The sequence below is a fragment of the Motacilla alba genome, chromosome 2 (genome assembly GCF_015832195.1).
Source record: "Motacilla alba alba isolate MOTALB_02 chromosome 2, Motacilla_alba_V1.0_pri, whole genome shotgun sequence".
Taxonomy (NCBI): domain Eukaryota; kingdom Metazoa; phylum Chordata; class Aves; order Passeriformes; family Motacillidae; genus Motacilla; species Motacilla alba.
In genome coordinates this window covers 103,368,782-103,390,619 of record NC_052017.1, presented here as the reverse complement: position 1 = coordinate 103,390,619, position 21,838 = coordinate 103,368,782, and the positions used below count along the sequence as shown (strand labels likewise).

Here is a 21,838-nt window from a genome sequence, read left to right as displayed (position 1 = left end):
CATACATGGTATTGGGACATCTCTAACCAAATAAATAGTACCTTTTCCCCACAAACTGGTAACATTAGGACACTGACAAGTATAAATATGGTGATATTAAATTTCTAGCAATACATGTATTGTTGTTATTCAAAGCACTGTATGCCACAGACACACTACTCCAACAGGTCAGCTTCGCCTGCACACCCACATGCACGTACACAATTGTCTCCACAAAAACTGGCACACCCAGCCATGGAAACATTCAAGGTCAGGTAGGGGCTGGGTGAAGGGCTCTTGGCAACCTGATCCAGACGAAGATGTCCCTGCTCATTGCAGGGAAGTTGGATTAGATGACCTGTAAAGGTCCTGTCCAAATCAAACTATTCTACAATTCTATGAAAAAGCCTGCCAGCTGGGACATCACAAGACGTCTTTCAGCAGCTGGAACATACCTCATATACCTCGGCTATTCTCCAGCCACCTTCCATTCTCTTCCTCTTATGTTCAATCCAAAATAAGCAGTAGGCAAGTCTTTATTGGTGTGTTGAGGCTAATGAGCGCAATGATCAAGGCAGAGTAGCATTTATCTCCTGTAATTTGTAGTTGTTTATGTAATTTGGAGATCTATTTTTAAGTCAACCCTTTGCTGCTGCTGCCACCTATCCAAGCTGAATGCTATGAAGAGGTACGACCTCCTCACTTACCTCACTTCCTTAATAATGTTTAATCTTGCAAAAGAATTTTTGCTGTTTCCACAGGAGTATATGCCTAGCAATCATTATTCCAAAAACATATCTTACTGGTATAATTCTTTTTACTTCACAGAAGTTTAAAAATACAAGTAAAGGTCATATGCTAATTTGACATTTCAAAATCACACTCAAACCTGAAGATTCATAAAAGTTTGATTATGACACTTGATGTACTCTACATATAGAAAAAGCTTAAAATTACTTCTTTTTGTAATGTAACAGTTTTTTTGCAATAAGACATAATTTTAAAAGGCTCTAAATAATAGAGAACACCTAGCCAAAGAAACTTTTACCATTGTCCTGCTTAAACAACAGATGTACCAAACATACTTTCTGAAAATTCTTGAGTAATCTCACAGTTGTCACTTCTCCAAGTTGCCACAAGAAGAATTTATTTTAAAAACTCTTTTATTTTGTTAATGTTGTAAGTAAAATACACATGCCACCTATTTTTTATTTGAATGTGTGATACAATACAAAAGAAAATCCCATTTAAAATAGGGGAAATAACCTTACAATTCCTTAGGAACACTGAAGATGTGCATAATACCTAGGCTGATACTTATTAAATACACCTTTAACATCTCACTACCATCTTGTATTCCTCCATCCTTATTTTCTCCCTCTTTCTTTCACTTCTTACCAACCTTGTAAACTCTTCAGAGCAAGTTTGCTTTTTTATATGAGGCTTGACACAACAGAGGGCATTTTTTCCTCTGAGGAATTGACATATATAACATAAAAGGAAACCAGATCTTAAATTGTCCTGTTCTATTAGCTGGTTTCACTCACCACTGATCTTTCAGTATGCTGCAGATTCTGGCTCAGAAGAATCTTTTGACAGACACTGAACAATCTGATGGCTGGTTAGGAACAGCTGGGGTCTTGGAGAGCTGGAAAAGTGTAAGGGGCTATTAAAGTTATGAATTCAGCATAACAGACAAATAGTTATGTTTAAAAGATGACCCTATCAACAGCTAATACCACCATGAGATTTCCAAGTTAGCAACAGGCTTTCTCCTCCTGAGAAAATGCAATGGCTCCAGGTTGGCTGCAGATGTGGAACACCACTTCTGTCATATTCTTCATGGCTAGAGCAGTGAAAAAGCAGCAAACGGGTGTCCAAGGCACAATTTTGTAACTATTTAGGAAAGGATCAGGTATGATACAAGTTCCAGTCTTCAACTTTTGACTTAGCCGAGAAGAGCAGAGCCTACCTGCACAAGTCCTCTACATACAAGCCATACTTAGGAGGCTGAATTCCCGGGTGCTGGAAGTAGCAGCCCAGCCGCTTCAGTTTAGTGGTGAACACAGTGATAGTAGGTTAACAGCTGGGCAGGATCTTAGAGATCTTTTCCAATCTTAATTATTCTAGGATTCTATAAAGCCACTATTTGCAAAGGGACTCCACAGAAAAGACAAATTAATAAGGTCATCAATTCTTAAGCAGCCTAAAGAAGGTTGTTCCCTTAGAAGGGTTCTGCTGCTTAGCTTGAAGGACAAAGGTGGTTTCTTGATCGCAAAGATTGTTCATCTTTCTTTTAGTCGGAATTAAAAAAGATAATCTGGAGTTGTTCATAGGAGCGGATGTGGAACAGACAACGTTGTCATTTCTTGTAGTGCTTTGTAGAGTACAAAGGGAAAACAAGATAAGTGCAGCAGTTATCATTTATTACATGCTTGAGTCCCATACATCATTTAGCACTGGATGAGAGCATCTTGGGAGGGCAGGGGAATTCTGACTGGGAAAGCAGAAGCTCCAGGTAGGGAATGTCTTCTTAAAGTAAAAGCAAATAAAGAACTGTCTATCCCTTGTAGCTGTAGGTAAGATTGCTTATATACTGACAGTTTAAAATGCAGACTAAATAAAATCATGCAGCAAGAAACGTTTTCCTGGGTAACTACTTCCACTGTTACATTATTCACTTATTTTGAGTATATGTTTAACTGTTGCAGGAGGGAGAAAAAAGCATTTTCCTTGTTTTATTAACTCCACTGCTCCAATAGGCAAAACATGGAATTGAACAGTAATATAGAAACTGGAAATAAGACAGAAGTTTTCATTTTCATCTTTATTACAAAATCATCAAAAAATACTCTGCTAACATTTTGAAGTTTAACTTTAAAAAATCTTCACAGCTCACGAGGCTACCAAAATGGAAATGAAGGTAAAGAAGTTAGGCAATGTATTTTGTTCTCCATCACAAATAGTCAGAACTCAGGAACCTGCCATCAGGAAAATCAGTTTGTCTAGCACCTCTGCCTCTACTGCTATAAATAAGTGGCAGAGGCCTCATTAAATTTTCTTTTTATTTTCCAGAGTAAATCTAAGCACAGCAAAAGATACACAAAGTGTAAAATTTTTTAATTTTTTTTAAAGGGATCATTTTTTTGTTAGCTGAAAAATACAGCTCACTGGCATGGCTTTATAATGTTCCACAACATAAGAAAAGAATCTTTTAAAAAATACATATAATTTGTTAAAATTTCAGAATCTTTAAGATGTTGAGACTGATCATTTACAATGTAGTCAATCAAAAAATTAACACCATATACACAAAGACAGAATTACCAATTGTTTTAAAAGTATCATTTTACCTAGAATATGGTCAGTCAAGAATTCATGTGCCAGTAAATATAAGCACCGCTCCTTTTATTTTCTCTGAGGCAAACACATACAAATATGTAGGAAGATACACTGCCTTCATAACTATTTTAGTTCAAAATCCATTGTTTTGCAAAAAAAAACTTTAAGAAAACATGCATCATTCAGAATTGTTTACTTCCATTCACTCCTGAAAAACAAGATAATATAATTCTTTATTATAATTCTTTAAAAATAGCACAAGAGCTACAGTACAGCAGTACCAATGTGCTATCAGCTCAGATTTGATAGCTGCAGTGAAAATACTTTAAAATATCTTTCTTTTCTTGAGGTTTGAAAAAGAACAGGGATGAACTTACACTCTAACATTGTTGGCAGATGAAAAATTGTTTTAACCCACCATATTAACCTGATGGGTTAATATGATTATTCTTCAAAAACTGTAAGCTCATAGAACCACAAAATGCTTATTCTCTAGAGTCATGTTAAACCTTGACCAAGAAGAAAAACTGCAAAGTAACCAGCCCAGTTATGCCAACTTTTTACCAGTTCACTGGATGGTCAAATATGATTTTGGGGTGGCTGACCACCAGGAACCCCCAAAGAAACCCCTGGTACAGAAGAACACCTGTGCAAAGGGGAGGGAACATATGTTAATCATTTTGGGGAAATTATTATCATCTCTAAGTTATTCATAAAGATCAATGAATATGTATGTAAAATACTGAATATAAACAGGAGCTTTCTCTGTAATCAGCATACACAGTATTTCAGAGAAGATACTCCCTCATGCACCTGGCCAAATAAAGAATGCCTGCTTCTTAATGCTACACTGCTGTTAAGGAGTTTTATCTTCACTGATTTTTGGTAACAACATTAGTATCTCAATATGATCAGATGATCAAAATAAGGGACCACCTTGCACCGAGGGAAGATAGCATTAAACAGATCTCTTGTCACTTAAAGAATTCTAATTAAAATGCAATGGGTTCTATTTCTGTTAGCTTTAGGTGCACCATCAGTAATAAAGCTAAGTTCAAGAGTCCCCTGGGAAGATGTGAAATTTCAGAAGGCATAGATGTCTAAGACCCAGCTCAGTTTTCATTCTGCAGAAGAGTGAAATAATCAATGTGCTGAAACTTCAAGACCTCATTTCCCCAGCTGGTCCAACCAGGCTGTAGATTGCGAGCAAACAACTCCAAGCATTCCACATCTGGCTTGATAAACTCTGCCAGAACTGCTGTGTGAGAGAAAAAAAAAAAAAAAAGACAACAACAATGACAATGGTGCAAATAACAATTGTAAAAAAGTAAAGCCTCCCCTGTGATGCTAGCAGATGAAAAAAATGAATGTTTCATTAAAAAAGGGAGAGACACCAAATTAATTTCAGAGGTTTCATCAAACAGTGGGACTATTTATAGTGAGAAAGTAATCTTAAATAAATGCCCTTGAGATTCTGAAAAATACTGTCAAGGCCTTCAATAGCCTTGATTTATTGCTTTTCATTTAGAGAAAAGGAAGGAGGATTTATTCCAGCCTCTACATAGATGAGTTCTGGATTTTTTTTACTAATATCAACCAAACACCTCCTAAAGCCTCACTTAGCTCCAATAACATGGAGGCAATACTTACATAAATAAATAAATAAATAAATAAACCCTTTTCTTAATTAAGAGCACGCTCTCTTTTCCTCTGTACCTTATAGGGGATAAAAGTATTTTTGTAATGACAACTGTTAAAAGTAACACCAGTTAAATAAGTATAGCACTAAAAGGGATATAAAAATGCAGGAACTATATTTTCCCCCAATATCAGCCTGGCAGCTGAAGAGATATTTCTAAACTGTTACTGTTTTTCAGTAACATAAATCTCAAATTTCTTTTACAGTTAGGCATTTTTGCTTCCTAAATCCAAATATATAGACTCCTGTCATTAACATCAACTGTGTCACTGATCATGGCTGGTATTCTTGGAGTAACAGAAAATGATTTTGCATTTTGCTTGAAAAGTATTATAGCAAAGAGTTTATTGTTAAATGTGTCACTTGTCATATAGAGCCATTTAGTCTGTCTGGTTCGAGCAACTCCTTAACTAGGTTTCATGAAATGGCTACAAAAACACTGTGTACAAAAACATGAGAAAAGCAAAGGTTTCAGGAGCACCCAACACAGAGAAGGCAGAAAGACTGAAAAACTTATCTATACTAAAAATTACATGTTATGTTTTTTGCTTTGCTGCTGAAGATAAAAGATGAAAAATTATGGAAACATATCCCTTTCCAAAGGATACTTTGGTCATTTTTAGATCAGATCTGCCAGTGATTTCTGAATCTCTGTCACTTAAAAATACAGCTCATGAGGCCAACATTTTGCTGCTTCACTCAGTCTTTTCAGATATGATCACTGCAGAAAGCAAAAACACATCCAGTCAACATACACCAAAGTATGAGAGAAAAAGTTTTTTCTTTTTTTTTTTTTTTGCTGCAATTCAAGTACTGACTTTTTGCATCAAGTTTGCCAGTCACAGATGCCCTATGTGAGACTCCAGCTAATTAGGCCATGGATTTCTCCTGTTGCAGAAAGATGAGCACCCACTTTCTAGTGTTAGCCAACCCAAGATGGCTACTGTTTCCTACCTACATGATCACCTCTTCCAAAGCTCCGGTATATTAAAAACTTTTCTGTGAATATTTTTAATGGGTGTTTCCAGGTTTTATTGTATTTTGGCACAGCATAAAAATCTATTCGCCTTCTCCTAGTCTTGAACAAATGTCACATGAATGTCTCAGATGGGTTACCATCAAGGCAGCTTTTAATCTAAAAAATACTGCTACCAGAAGGAATCTTATTCCAAAAACCTGCTTCTCTTAGAAGCAAGATAAAATGTTTAAACAAATCTAGCATTTGCAGAGAAGAGTCTGGGAAGTTTAGAGGAAAATGCACGTTCCGACAGAAAACTCACACACTGTTTGATGTTGTGGGTGTTCATCTAATTAGACACCACTTATGAGTAGTTGCTTAATATCATTTTGCAAACACATCATAATAAAAAAGTAGTAAAATTTATTGCTCTTTTCACAGCTCCATTAAGACAAGAATTTCTTGTGCATAATTTGCTGACAATATGATCAGAGGGCCAAAGCACCTCTCCTAGGAGGACAAGCTGAGAGTTGGGATTGGTCATCTTGAAGATGAGAAGGCTCCAGGGAGACCTTATTGTGGCTTTTCAATGCTTAAATGGGGCCTCTAAGAAAGAAGGCAACAAGCTTATTTTAGTAGGGCCTGCAGCAATAGGACAGGAGATAAAGGTTCTAAACTAAAATAAGATCAATTCAGAGACTAGATATAAGGAAACAATTGTTTATAATGAGGGTGCTGAAACACTGAACAGATTGCCCAGAGAGATGGTAGATCTTAAAATTCATAAGTTAAAAATATCATCATAGTATTAGGTTCAGTAATTCAAAGCAGTTTTAATAGGCACCAAAAACTTTCATGCCTAAAAGAACAAATTTGAAAAGCATACTTCAGAGATTCAACCAACCTCAAGGACTGGTTCACCAGAAAGTAAAAAAGGGTAGCCAAGAAACCAACCAGCTCAGCAGAAGCAGGAAATGTGTGCCAGTCTGTCTACCAATTTGGTTCTAGAATTTAAAAAGGAAGTCACAGGAATCCCCCCCTCTCCTTCTGACAGACAGTATCTTTTTAAACTTAGAGGGCTTTTAAAAAAAAACCAGACATATTACATATAATTTGAGATCACATTATAGTATGATTCTTCATTGCTAGGTTGTAGGCATTTACATAATCACATCAGGCAGTAACTTGCACTGCAACGAAATTACCATATCAAAAGAGCTGAATTTTGTTGGCTTAAAATCTCATTACACTGGCTTCCTTCAAATAGGAAAAATCAGTGTTCAAGTCACAAATTATGTCTTCTTTGTTAGACCTTTGTATCACCAGTAGGCTATCTTAATACACATGGATCTGATCTGCAGCCCTCAAGCAAGCCCTTGGGGTTTTTTCCTCCGAAAACAGCTTAGAGGAGTTCCATCAGTAGAAAAATTAAGTATCGAGTTTTTCTACCACAGGAATAGATTGAAAAACAAAACCCAGAACAATTACTTCTATCTACTTACAGATACCACTGACTAGAAACAGGTTAAATAGATGATAAACAGCCTATTCTTTATCACTTGCAGGTGTCACAAACACTATGACAGCAACTCAGGTACTTATACTTGAGCACCTAATGCCCTAGGACACGTAAAGCGAGCACAAAGCCAGCTGGCAGACACAACAGCTCCAGAAAACCCATTTCGTTCTGAAGCACAATCCAGTGGCCAGGCAGGAGACTGACACACCTGCATACTCCTTATCCCAGACAGATATTGAAGATGCATGCTCCTAAAAATGTTTAAATGAGCTAAAGAATTATCTTTGAAACAAGCAACAGTTTCTCCTTATTTTTTGAACTTCCACTGCCTAAAAAGCAGGTTCTGCATTGACAAATTGGATATATAAAGTGAAAATAACTGTCTGCTTTATCACTGCCTGATCGGTGAGCCATGCAAAGCACAAAGCACAAGTTATCTCAGTTTAAACTAACCCTTCAAAACAGTTTGCAATGTAGAGGTCCTTTTATTGCCCAATTTGTCTAAACCCTGGACCAGAAAATGATCTGAAATCCAGCTCAAAGACGGCTTTACAGCACTACATCTTTCCTGAACTTCAAGTTAAACCTAGATGCTGATGCACTAATCAATTAGTCTTACAGCAAGGGCTCACAAGGCCCATAAGGAAACAAAGGGCATTTACTTTTTTAGTTCCAAGGAAACCTTTATAATATGGCCTAATAAACCATCATTGCTACAGGAAGGAGGGACCTCCCATGACTCCTCATTGCACAGTTCTGCTGAATATATGCAAATTGGTTAGAACATAGCCAAGAATTAATTCCACTGCTTTTAGGCAAACTCCTACACAACAGTAATATTTTCTAACAAGAAATGCATATACTTAACAACTGGAAGAGCAATGGCTGTAACAAGAACAATCTATAATACAGGAAAAGGAAAAAAGGTGATGTGAAGTTATGTAGAACTTCATACATATCTGTAAGAGAGTATCTTTTGTGCTCTCTAAGAGCACCATTGAATTGAATTAGGAAGAAAACCTGCTGTTATTTGAATCAAAACCTGGAGTAATAAAATTTGATTTTAACACATTTGCATAAAGCAGCTTAAGTACATTTACAATGACATATTAGAGCTCTAAGCATTGAACACAGCACATGCATCACCAAAAACCCCTACAGTTGCAATTTCATGGCTAAATGCACTGCAGGAACACAAACATCTCTTTTTGATGGCTTACTTTAATTTACATCTTTCTCTTTCCCCAGAGAGATAAACTCTTATAATCAGTCATTAAGTGGCTACATATGTACCAACATACAACCTTTACTGTTGTAATAAGAAACAAAGTTCCAGACAGCATCAGTAAATACTAATATTTTTGGCTTTGTTACTACTTAAACAAAGCATAAAGAATGTGTGTGACTCATCAAGTGTCCTTCTTCCCCCTTGCCAAATCTCTGCTTCTGTTCAAATTTCTTCTGAACCCCTCTAGGATGTAGCTCAGCTGCTCTCTACTGGCTGCTTGAGAATATTGCCTGGTCATGAAAGCAACCCCTTGTACAGCTCAGAAGTCAAAGCATCAGCAATCAGCTTTTGTTTTATAGTCTACCTTTTCATTACATAACCATCTTCTGCCTAGACCTGAAAAAAACCCTGTAGGATATACGTGGATTTTCACAAAAACCTTTTAAATCATTCATATTGCTCCACAGCAAGTTCATTTTTTCAAAGAGAAACATAAATGCTGCACAATGTTATCAAATCCCATCACTCAAGTGAAGACTCAAGAAATACACACAAGAAATTAGGAAGGACAGTTTCCTCCAAAGTCCACTCAGGGTTATAATTTATTAAGTATTCTCCAATATGGTTTCTAGATTCTGCCCTACAAAATAATTGTTCCTAGGACCATTGCCACACTAAAATTTTCCATAATATATGCAAACTGCTGGTTTGCACCCTTGGATGCCTCACAAGTTTCCTGTTTGTGTCCAAGTTTGCTGCTAAGTATTGGCTTGCTAAAGAGACCCTAGGTGACAGCCTCATAAATAACCACCCCACTGTTCATTAGCTTAAATCAACACATATACCCCCTGCTGTAGCCCTAATTCTTGAAGATGTGGCTTCAGGATAGCACAAAGATCCTCCTAGAACTGCCCTTCTTTTTCTCCTATTTTTAGCGAACCAAAGAATGTCCTTTCTACTAGTTTTTAACAGGGGTGTGTGTGTACGTGTGTGTGTGTGTGTGTGTATATATATACATATATATATATGTATGGATGGTAATTTAATAAATGCAAGCCCCCAAACACAGATGTTAGAGCATCTCTGGAGGTACAACAATTGTTCAGATCAAAAGTAGTTCTACCCCTTGGGAAGAGAAAAAGGAAAGCACATCAGTGAAGCAAAGCATGACACCTCTCCTCTCCAAGAGCATTAAACATTTCTTCTACCTGCCTGTTCTGATGTGAATACAAAACACCTGGAATATTTGCAGACTCACTGCGAGCTTCCCCCTTACTGGAAGATGAAATCGATTTTGTGAGAGGTATTAAATATATTTCTTACCACAGTCTTGTAAAGTTCTACGGTGCTGTAATGATGAAAAAAGTGCCACTTTCTATTGACTAAATTAGTCCAAGTGCTGCAGAACAATTCTTTGTACTAACTCTAAAAAGTTTAATTTATACCCACACTAACTGGCTGGCTGGAATTACTGCACCAATTTCAATGAGTGAAATACAATTCCTCAGAAACAAGCAGGACACGCCCTTTTTTTTGCCTCTTGTTAGCAGTCTTAAAATAGTTAAGTTTTTGGATTTAAAGGCATAATTGTACTGCAGGCATATAATCAATTAATGCAGATATGTAAACATTTGTTTCAGGATGACATAATAAAGAAAGAGGTTTCTGCTTTCCTATTTTATGTATTCCCAAAGTTCTCTCCCTCACAAGGTACTTTAGGTCATTTGTCACAACTTCATACATGAAGTTTTTGCAGTATTTAAAAGACAAATTTTGAAAAAGGCAACATTTTTTCTACGTCTACCCAAAATGTTCACACAGTACTACTTGAAGTTCTAGTTTTCACATTAATTTTCTGAGACCAGGACTGAGGTGCTTCAGAACACTTTTAGAGGAACCACAAGTTCTGTTAAGTAAAATTGCTTGACAGATGGGAAATTAAGGCATTTCTACATACATCCCATAAGGAGGCATTCAAGACCACTGTGCTACAGAAACATTAGGCAAAAAACCAAAACATACCAGCGAGAGGAGGTTTATGTGAATGCAGACTGCAGGGTATGCTGACAATTAACTGATGCTCTGGAATTGGAAGAACACCCTCAGATTTCCTGTCATATAAATCAGAAAATAAAAGAAACATGAGAACGAATGTTACCCAATGTGACGCTACAGCTCTTGCAGAGTTATTTCACATGGGAGATAACACACAGAATGTTCATTCACAAACTTCAGGGAAGTCCAAGGGAAGTTAAATGCTGCTCAGACATAATATATACATGACAGTTTATGAAATCATTGAGGCTTTGGACAAAACATGGTTTACAATAGCCATGCAAAGCCACTGAGAACAAACAATGCAGTCCTGTATGTCTTCATGTATGGAACAACAGCAGCATCCCCAAAATGGCATCAGCCTGTGCCAAGGACTCACGGCCCAAGAAAACCTGTCAGCAAAGGAAGCCCTGTCCACAACGCTTTTGTCTAAGACAGTAGATGCAGGAACAGATAGGGGGTTCCATTCTTTAGCCTCACTAAGGCACTCCCTTACTCCAAAGCTAATAAGGCTATCTTAAGGTCCACAATCAGCCAAGAGATTTTGGGACATTATATTGCATCATGAGTAAGTGATACAATAAAAAGGGAATCCTAGCAGCTGCAAGAAAAAGACATTTACCATAAATATCCTAATATACCTTAAAGCTTCCTTTACATCTCCTTGAACTCTCCCCAGTATGAGAACTTCATAGGGTTTTTTGTGCAAAGAATCCAAAGGCAACACGAATTCTCCAGCTGTAGTAATCTGACACAAGAGAGTTAAAAAATATACAGTACAAAGTTTTAATATCCCATAATTTTCCAAGATCTTTTCCTTCATAAAAAGGAAATTACTGATGATATCACAACTTTCAAATACAGAAGCAAATGATACTAAATAGACAAATTACAAGAACGCAAAGTGTAATAGTGCAAGTCTTCTCAGTCTCCAAGAAAGCAACAAAATAAATGAAGAACTTACTTTTACCCAGTGCCACTCAGCAAGTGTTTTCACTGACCAGTGAGGATAAAGTTCATCCTTAACAAAACGTAAGTGCTTCTGTCTATTAGTCACCCATGTGACTACAAGACAATTTGGAGCAGCTAGTGCTGGTAAAGGAATCTGCTTGATTTGCCACGAAGACAAGTGGCTGTACCTATGCCAATAAAGTGAGAAAGCAAATTAGCATATACCAACCATAAAAACCGCAAAGCAACACAAATGGATAAAAAAATTACACAGATCAGTCACTTCAAGAATTATCTCCTGATACTCTAAGTCATAAAAATAGTTCAAGACTGACCCCCAGTGGACAATTCTGAGGGATTTTATATAAAATCATTAGTGTATGTACATAAGTTTTACTGGGCAGAACCTTGAACTATGTGTTTCCACAATCCCTTGAAAAAAAGCATTATTAGTTGTGACTAGAAGATTAGAAGCCCATGTTTCATTTAAGAACTATCAGATGTAACTCAATATTCTCATCTTAGTGCCAGAACAAAGCTATTTAGTGAACAGTAGATTCTTAGGCAATGTAATACTATTCACTTCTCATAATAAACTCTCTCCTGAATGAAAATGACAAGTGAGTCACACTAATTTGAATGGCAAGAGAAGAGGTCATTAGAGATAATAACTTCTCCAATTATTTTCACAAGTTGTTCATTTTTTTTAAATTATCAGCCATGGTAGAAGTTTTCTAGGTTATTCAAAACCATTCTACACTTTTCTGAGCTAACTGAATGCTACGCCGGTGAATCCAGGATGCTTTCCAGATCCTGTCCTGCTCTACCATTTTTTTTCACGACGCAATTCTACACTATCAATAAACTGCAGCTCATGGAACCTATACACTGCAGCATCAAAAATACTGGCATATTGCGTAATGAAAATTGGCAGCCACCACGTGGGGTAGCCAGGATTCTACACAATGCTACAGTGAGCAATAGTGAACAAGGATAAAACCCAAATACCTCCTGGACTGTCTAGAGGAGAAAATATTCACCTAGATGAGAAATGCTTCACAATGATTAGCTGCCAACAAGATAATTATGAGCAGTGATAGCTCCTCCACTCTTTGCCTTTATTTCATAAGGGAGAAAGGATTTTGGTGACTAACTTATGCTCGTAACTACAATTATTCTCTGAGTACCTTATATACTCAAGAAAGACATTTCTGAACGAGAAATGTCTAATTTGAATGAGAGTTTATAGAGGTTTCTGAAGGGCTTTCAAAGGAAAGCCTACACATCAGTCTCCACATCTTCAAATTATGTCTTCATAACGAGCATCAAAAGCCACAGCGAACTTTATCTAGTAAGACTGTATTTCCTGTCTACCCTTCTTTCAAAGAGATACAATTCTATGGTAATCAAGAGGTCTCCACTAGCATAAACACGATGTTACTCAGCAGTGAAGAAAGCCCATAAAAATTTAAGTTAATAACTTCATAAACTGCAGTACTCAGAGTTCTATTGCACTAGAGGATTTTACTGCTGCATTATCATGCTCTTCTAAACATTAGACTGAAGCTTAAGTTACGCCTCAAATTAAATAAAAACCCACTCTAACTTCTGAGCAAGATTTCAGCCCTGGAAATACTTACATATTTATCTAGCTTTATGTCCACTGAAGTAACCCTATTAATTACAAACTAATATGCACATGATCTGGGCCCTACAGAACAGCTGAATCCATACTTTCTTTGTAAAGGGCTAACATTCTCTCCCCAGCTAGATAATTAAGATCTACTCTTGCAAATATCTTGTATGCCAAGTATCCAACACATTTCAGTGAAATACCTAAGACAGTCCATAGATTTGAAGGTAAGCATGTGTGAAAATATTACAAGTTTTGAGCTACAGTCTCAAAGTTATACTGGTCCTGCATTGGATCAATATATTAAAATGTTAATTACCCTTTGTAAGCTACGATGTCAAATTTGTTTGATTTTACTATAAAACATACCTGTTACTCCTTTTAACAGACTTGTTCTCCCATGGTGGATCAATCACAATTACATCGTATTTTTTCTTGTCTGGCAAGTGAAATTAAGAGGAAAAAAAAAGAAAAGCCAGTAAAGTAGCTTTAAAAATATCTATGAGTTGAAACCGATATATAGCAAAACAGCAAATTTCTTCCATTCTTTCCAAATTAGAAGTTAAAAGGCTTTTGACATGCCTGTTTTAATTCAGATAATCATATCCAGAAAATTCAATATTTTTAGGCTGATTACCTAAGGAAAGGACTTTTATGTGGTCTCTGTCGGATCCCTCCAAGAAAGTTTGAGTATCTTTAGGACTTTTAGGAAAAAAAATGATAGTAGAGTGCAAGTCTCAAAAATAAATTTTTTTCCAAGTTTCCCAACAGAAGCTATGCGATAAGGCACCCAGCTGAGCGAAAAGCTACAGCCCTGAATACAAGATTTTGTCCTGTTTGATCTTTATCAGGCCAACAGGGACATGCAGAGCTTCAAGCCAGCCCTAGAAAACTGTTTCGCACTACTGGAAGTAAAGCGAGACAGATAGCGTATGAAACGGGAATCAATGAGCAAGAGTAAAAGAACCAAAAGAGTTTTCATGAGAGAAGATGAGTCTACTTTAGCTGGAGGATAAAAGATACAGAACACATCCATGAAAAAACAGAACTCCTCAATTTTATTTCTCCAAAGAACACATTTGTTCTTTCATTGAGTCTGACAGTAAGAACAACAGCTTAGTATTTGATGTCCATGAAATGTGATTCCTACATATTATTCATTTAACACTGGAGGTGTTATTCTTACAGTGGACTGACCAGCAAGAATTACTTCTCTTTTGGCAGGTGAAAGCAAAGAAGAAAAATAATAATTAAAATGGATGGCAGATTTACTCAGAAAAAAAGCCTACAGTCAGAGCATTATGTTAACATTCACTGTAGTGCTAGCAGAGTGATAATAATCTTTCTTTCCTACAGATGAAAACAGCTAACTAGCTAGAGTTTGGAGTCCAAATGCAAAATTATTATTTAGATAGTAAGATTCTACCTCCTGAATATCTTCTCAATAAAAAACAAAATTAAAAAATCATAACATCTAAATTACACATGCTTCCTCTCTTCTCATGTGCAATTAAAAATCTAAAATTACTGATTAGAGGGAAGAGCAGTAAGGCCTAGCTCTTGCTTACAGGCAACATCTTGCCTGTAAGACTATCTGATAAAGCCTAGCTGGGACTGATAGTGATAAAAATAATAGTAATAATAAATGAAGGTCAATTTGAAAGCTAATGGAATGGCACTGAAGACTGATGCATGCTGTCAGCTTAGGGCTGGGGATAGTGCCTTGGATAGCTTTTGATCTACTTTTACAGAGAACTTGATTATTCTAAAATCGCCTCATTTCCCTGCCTCTGATTTTTGCATAAGCCAATATTCTCAGCTGTGAAACACTGCAGCTGAAAAGTCAAGTCATGCTTGCTACTGGTGGTCTTCCTAAGTGGTCTTGCCCTCCAGCTAGGTGCAAGAGCCTCTGAAACTGTTACCTTCCCTGGGGGATACTGGGCTTTGTTCCACGACCTGTTTATTCCAATCTAAAAAGACCCTGCCACTGAACAGGATGAATCTTTAAGTGAACATTTGCTTTATGGTGCATTATCTCATCCCTCCCCCATGGTTTAATCTAGCTAAAAATCAAGGCAGCAGGACCACCACTTCAGCAGCACCATGGACCTACCTATGCTAAAGGCTCATCCTGTGGGACAGGGACCCAGCAGCACAGCTAGTCCCAATTCAACATGTTTCCATGACTTCTATGCTGACAGAGGCTCAGAACATGCTCACAAACTGCTGTATTTTGGCTGAGACTTTTAAAGGAGCCTCCTGGAGATAAAAAATCCCCTCATGACATGATTTCCTAACAACTCAAGATTCATTTGAAAGTCCTTACCTATTTACATGAAGTTAGAAATATCACCTTGAAAGCCTGCAGCAGCATTTGCTATGAGGTGACACTGTATGCTAAAATCTGTTCCTTGAGTCATCCTGAAACTAAGTGCCCTTCTTGGGAAAAGGTGTAAATTCTAACACCTAAAGATACTTACAGTTCAGTAGGGGCTGTAAACATGAAATATCAGATAAAAGGAAACTGCTTTTTGGGGGTACCAAGTATTTCTGTCCCATTAACACAATTATCTTTGCACAGTTTGAGCAGTTTTCCATAACACATGAAAGCAGGTCCTGCTCTGCATTGGACGTTTCCTCCTCTAGCACACGGACAGCTTGATGGTCACTTTCATTAACAGCTGGAAACTGTTTTGCCATTTCACATAATTCAGCCAACCCACAGACAATGCGCTGAGGAACATTATTCTTTCTGCAACTGAGTTTTGCAGTCGTATGGCGAAGAAAACCACTTTTGAGTCCCTCCTGGACTAAATGCAAAGTCCCTTCCCTAATAAGCTTCCTGACCTGTATGGAGACAAAAAAAAAAAAAAAAAAAAAGGAAAAAAGAAAAGATCTTTCAAATATCTACTTCACCAGGGAACACAACTGAAATCAAAACATTTTCAATCTGCAGGCAGGGAAAGGATCCTTGCCAATTACTGAGATCATTGGCTCAAAAGCTACAAAGGCATTATAATAAGGTGTGTGTCTTGGTCTAACCCCAGCTGACAACCAAGTACCACACAGCCATTTGCTCACACCACATGCCTCCCAGTCCTTGGTGGGGAGAAGAATCCAAGCTAAAAACCAAACCTCACGGGCTACTATAAGATCAGTTTAAAAACTGACACTAAAAAATTATCATCATTATTTTTATTATTGAAAAGTGGGAGAGAGAGAGAAGTACAGCCCAAGAGAAACAATTGACGCACAGTAAGAACATCCACCACCTACTGACTGAAGTCCAGCCCATTCCTTAGTAGCAAATCCATGGCTACTGGCCATCTCCCATTGTTTATATAGTGAGCATGATAGCCTATGCATGGAATATCCCTCTAGCCAGTTCGGGTCACCTGTCCTAGCCATGTTCCCTCCCAGCTTCCTTTGTGCACCTGCTCTCTGGCAGAGCATGGGAAACTGAAAACTCCTTGACTTAGGGTAAGCACGACTTAACGTATACTGATGTTTGAATTGTTGCTGTCAACATTATCCTCATGCTAAACCCAAAATGAGAATCTTTGATGTTTTCTGATCTATCCTGACAAGGCTGGAAGGGACTAAGCAGCTGCAGCTGGGTGCAGACATTTGGGTAACACATGCACCTTTAGCATCCAATATGCTAACTCTAAGGCTTTTTAAAAGTCTTAGGTTTATTTTTCATTTGCAGCACTCCCACTCCATCAACTCTGCATTAGCTGTCCAGCTACCAAGCAGAAAACTCACTATCCCAGCCAAAACCAGGACACCATGCTAACTTCCGTTGTTGGTTTTCATTTTTTTGGTAAAGTTAGAATAATTAGAAGTCTGGAGAAAGAAAGAGCGAGAAACTACTGAATAAAACATTTCCAACAACAGATGTGGAATATCATTGTTTCAACCAAACACAAATTTCCAAGCAACTGTCTGAAGTTTAATTTAAAATTCTAATTTAATTTCAAGTTACTGTGCTCATTAGCATCTTTTTAATTAAAATGTATACTGGGATCTAAAAATCAGTCATTTTCCACATTTCAATTCACTTCGCAAAACAACAGTTTCTGCATTTTACAGTCATACAGTCTGTACAGTCGTACAATCAGTAAATCAAATAAAAGTTTCAGAATTCGATTTTTGCAACTTTTGTAGGTGGCAAACATCTCAAATAGCCTGTTAGTCAGTCCAGGATGACATGATTCTTGGATGTATATACACTGTCATTCACCTGCTGGGCAATCAGCACCTCCCCTTCACAAAATTTAGAGACCCATTTTATTTCCAAATCATGGAGCTTTATGACTTTTGATTGTCAGTGAGGTGGGTTTATCCATTTGTCCATTGTCAGTTACAGGGGCTTTATTAAAGCCCCTGTAAAAAGCCATTATACCATGGTTTCAAAAGCTTCTGATTACAGAATCTTCAAGATTACAAGAGGGTTTTACAAAATGCACTTTATTACAACTCCCAGATTAGTGGCAGGGGAAGAAAAATATTTTTTTTATAATTTAATAGTGCCACCTCTAGATACCAGAGAATACAGAGTCTTAAATTTTTAGTACCTAGGTTTGTGATAAGAAAAGTTCATAGCGCTTCAACAGAATTAATAAACATATCTTTAGAAATTATACCTTCTTACATACATGTGTTAACTCACAGGTGAGGTGGACAAAGTGGACAAAGTCTCTTGACTATGAAGCAACCAAAGCAGGAGTTTTAACAAATGGCTGCTGAAGGAATTTAGCATATTTTGTACTGTTCCCTATGTTGACACTGACTGAAATTCATAAATGGATTCAACAGCTGAAATTCATAGATTCACTTGCTAAAACAAAAAAATGTGGTTGTTTGGGTTTATTTTTGATGAGTCTACAGACATAAATAAGTGCCAAAATAATCTGGCTTACCTTGCCAGGAGCTATAACCTTTAATAACACAAATATAGTAAAAACCCAATACTTTCTAATATGTGAATGATAGAAGCGGCTAACTGGAGCCACAGATTTTTCCACATTCTGTCTTTTCCACATATTCACCAAATATCACCAAAGTTACACAAGCCTCCAAGGCATCAAACTTCTTATCTTCATTTCTTTCCTTATTTCTATTGTTGAATGATTTTATTTTAGACTTAGCGTTTTCATGCTCATGTTGATGCTAAACTTCAAAGTTTTCTCCTTTAAGGTGATTCTGCACATGCACAGATTATTCACAAAATAATCACAACAGGATCTCTACACTGTATCAGCAAGTTTACACATGCACATGCTTACTACAAGATTGTTGCCATATAAAAGAAAAAAGCATAGTCTTTTAAATGTAGGTCAAGTGGAACAGATTTAAGCAAAAAGGCCAATACGACCAAACCTTTGTCAAAGGAAAGAAAGCAAGTAAAGCTCCTAGTTCAGGCTCACATCTCTACTTGGGAAAGCAGTAAGAATGCATCAAACATTACCTACAGACTGCATTTCTACAATTCACTACTATGCTTCAGTGTAACTCAGATGTATCTTCACCAGCACACCACTGACAAACACACAAACTTGAATTCCAATTCATTCATAATGTTTTAGTAGGACAATATAAAATGTCAGAGAAAGATTATGTTTTTTCCAATTGCAGAATAAGATATTTTGAAGCAAATTTGGTCACAAGTGTTGAGTAACTCCAGCACAATGTCCTGAAACACTGAGGAGCTGATCTTCAGAACAGGTTACACTGCCCATTTCAAATCAGCCAATTCCTAATAATCAACTCATCACAACACAATGTTGTCTATAAAAGTCCAAGTTACTTTGTGAATGCAGCTTCCAGCTCTTTGTAATGTCTCAGATGCAATTTCACATGTATCTACATAGAAGATCTATGCTGTAAACACGAATTCAAATAAGGATTGGAGATATTGACGTTCCTTTCCCTTTCCTTCTTTTCACCAGTGGAACAAGCTACAAAATCAGAATTTGTTTGCAACCATGCCCTCTACTCCGCACATGCCCAAAGTCAAGTAGCAGGTACTTCCAAAATATAGGTTTTTTCCAACTTACCTTTGAATGGTATTCCAAAGCATCCAGTTCACCTTGGTTGAATACACATTTCCTTTTACGTTTCTGCAGAATTAGCAAAAAACAACAACAACAAAATCCATATCATTCCACAATGAAATAAAAGACAAAAAGAAATCAAACATACCTGAATTACAAATGAACTCTTTAAAAGCAGAAGAAAGTTTCCATCTCTTTTTCCATCACAAGTACAAGTCAAATAAGAAAAAAGATCCGAAAATACCTAACCTGCTTCAGGCTTTCACAAGGTACATAGGCTTAAAGCTGTTTTAAATTATTCATGGCACTAGGATCTGAAGGTACCTAGTCCACAGTTTGTGCTCATGCCTCCTTTGGGCCCATACTAAAAGTTTCAGCTGCCAAGTGCAGTTAACAACAAAAGAAAAAAATTAACTATGTCTTCACAATTACATTTATTGGTTTAGACCAGTGACTCTTATTTTCTTTTGTCCATATGGAACAGTACTGAACACTGAAAGTAAATTCATACTGTCCTTCCCAACTTGCTAATCTGCACAATCTTAACAGCTACCACAGCTTTAAACTGTGTACCTGACCCCAACCAGTGTCAGGAGATTTCAGCAGCAATCCACTGCTTATGAGACACAGAATGCACATTACTGACACAAGGGACACAGGAATATTCTCAGAAGTTCCCACTCTTCTACACTACCTAAAAAGGCTCAGGTATGCAAAACAATATTAGAAGTATATTATTTATCAAGGGATTACTGTAATTTACTGTGGTACAAATAACATACCTTCCTAGCAGTGGCAAGAGAATCTCCAGTGTCACTCTTTGCTCCTTCTTGGTACTCCTCTCTGTTGCTGTTGGCCTTTATTTCTGTCAGACTCACCTCAGGGCATCCCTGACACAGCTGCTCCTCAGGAGCTGCAGCTAGATGGGGCTTAAAAATATCAAAGAACTCCTCCCGAAACACGTATCTCATTTTTGCTCTTTTACCTTCTGTTTCTACCGCATTTTGGGAACCGTAGGAAGGATCGTCGCTTGATGAGGGGGTGGCAGCAAAAGTAGAAATACTGTGACAGTCTTGAACAGATGTGACAGAAGTATTGTGAGTGAAACCACCAGGGTGTGCAAAGGAGTCACAGATCTCATAGCCACACTGGTTGATGAAAGAGAGATGATCCACAAGCCATCCCGCTGTCAGGCGATGTACCACGGACATCGTAGGTCCCCTTTTCAGGACAAAAAATCAGCTCCCTGAAACCACAGCCTTCACCAACCATTTGCCCTTCCTGGAGAAACCTCCTCCTGTAGGAATTTTTACAAGAATTCACTTTATAGAATTATCACTGCTTAATAAATTAGCACCTACCTTCTGACAGACATTTCCATGCACACACAGGGCACATTGTTGAAACTTCTGACTTCGGCTGGTTTCCTCATTACGTTCATCCCTATACCACTACTTTTTTTATAGCGACTAAATTTTACGTGACTTTTTATACTTTTATACAGTATGCGCTCACTCTTTTTAACAAGTCAGAAAACAGCCCTATGTTATGCCTAACACTATATGGCGTGTGTGTATATCTACGCAGCGTATATACACCACGTATACATGCATTTACACTACATATCTTTACTACATATGTTACACACATGCTATACAGACTACATATCTACTATTCGTATGCACACACTACATATACACACATACGCTATATATAGTCACACATAAACACACACATATATGCATATATATAAGCACTAAATATATATATGTGCATACACTGTATCTACACGTGCATACACATATATCTATATATATACACATATATATCTATATTTATATATATATACACACACATATATATATATACACACACACACACACATATAGAGACATAGATCACTATGACACCACCCGGGAGTAGTAAAACAGGTATAAGGGCAGGGGCAGCCGCGGCCCCAGCGCTGCTGAGGCCGGGCGCCGACTCCCATCCCCGCGGGCACAACAGAGACCGAGAGCTCGGGCTTTTCCCCAGGAAAACTCTCGGCGGCTGGAGAAAAGCCCGGTGCTCGCCGTGCCCCGGCAGCGCCTGGCACACACTCACCGTGGGCGCACCCATGTCGCCGTACGGCCATGGCCCTGGCCCTGCCCCCGCCCCCAGTCTTTCCGGGGGGTGGGATCTTCCTCCCATCTATTTCCACCGCTCCTCCTCCCATCTATTTCCACCGCTCCTCCTCCCATCTATTTCCCCTGCCCCTCGTCCCCGCCCGCCGCGCTGCTCGGCCCGCGGCCCCGCCGTGACGCAGTTCCGTGACGCTCCGGGCCACGTCCGGGCGGGCGGATTTGAAATTGTGGCGAGGCGGCGGCGGCGCCGGTGCTGGCGGTAACGGCAGGGCGGGCAGCGGCAGCAGCAGCAGCA

General features: G+C 38.0%; 1 protein-coding gene across 2 annotated transcripts; it reads right to left on the bottom strand.

The window, feature by feature from the left end:
* Positions 1–1,124: 1,124 nt before the first annotated feature.
* METTL4 (methyltransferase like 4) lies at positions 1,125–21,588 on the bottom strand. 2 transcript variants are annotated; one of them, XM_038129067.1, is made up of 9 exons: positions 21,524–21,588; positions 20,203–20,717; positions 19,424–19,486; positions 15,845–16,211; positions 13,734–13,803; positions 11,745–11,919; positions 11,422–11,528; positions 10,748–10,836; positions 1,125–4,579 (listed from the first exon to the last, which is right to left on the bottom strand). In XM_038129067.1, the coding sequence occupies exons 2-9, from the start codon at positions 20,629–20,631 to the stop codon at positions 4,434–4,436; spliced, it is 1,446 nt and encodes a 481-aa protein (XP_037984995.1). In that variant the 5' UTR covers positions 20,632–20,717; positions 21,524–21,588; the 3' UTR covers positions 1,125–4,433. The 2 variants fall into 2 exon arrangements, with proteins under 2 accessions (XP_037984995.1, XP_037984996.1); XM_038129068.1 differs by having other exon boundaries at positions 1,125–4,576.
* Between the last annotated feature and the right edge of the window lie 250 nt (positions 21,589–21,838).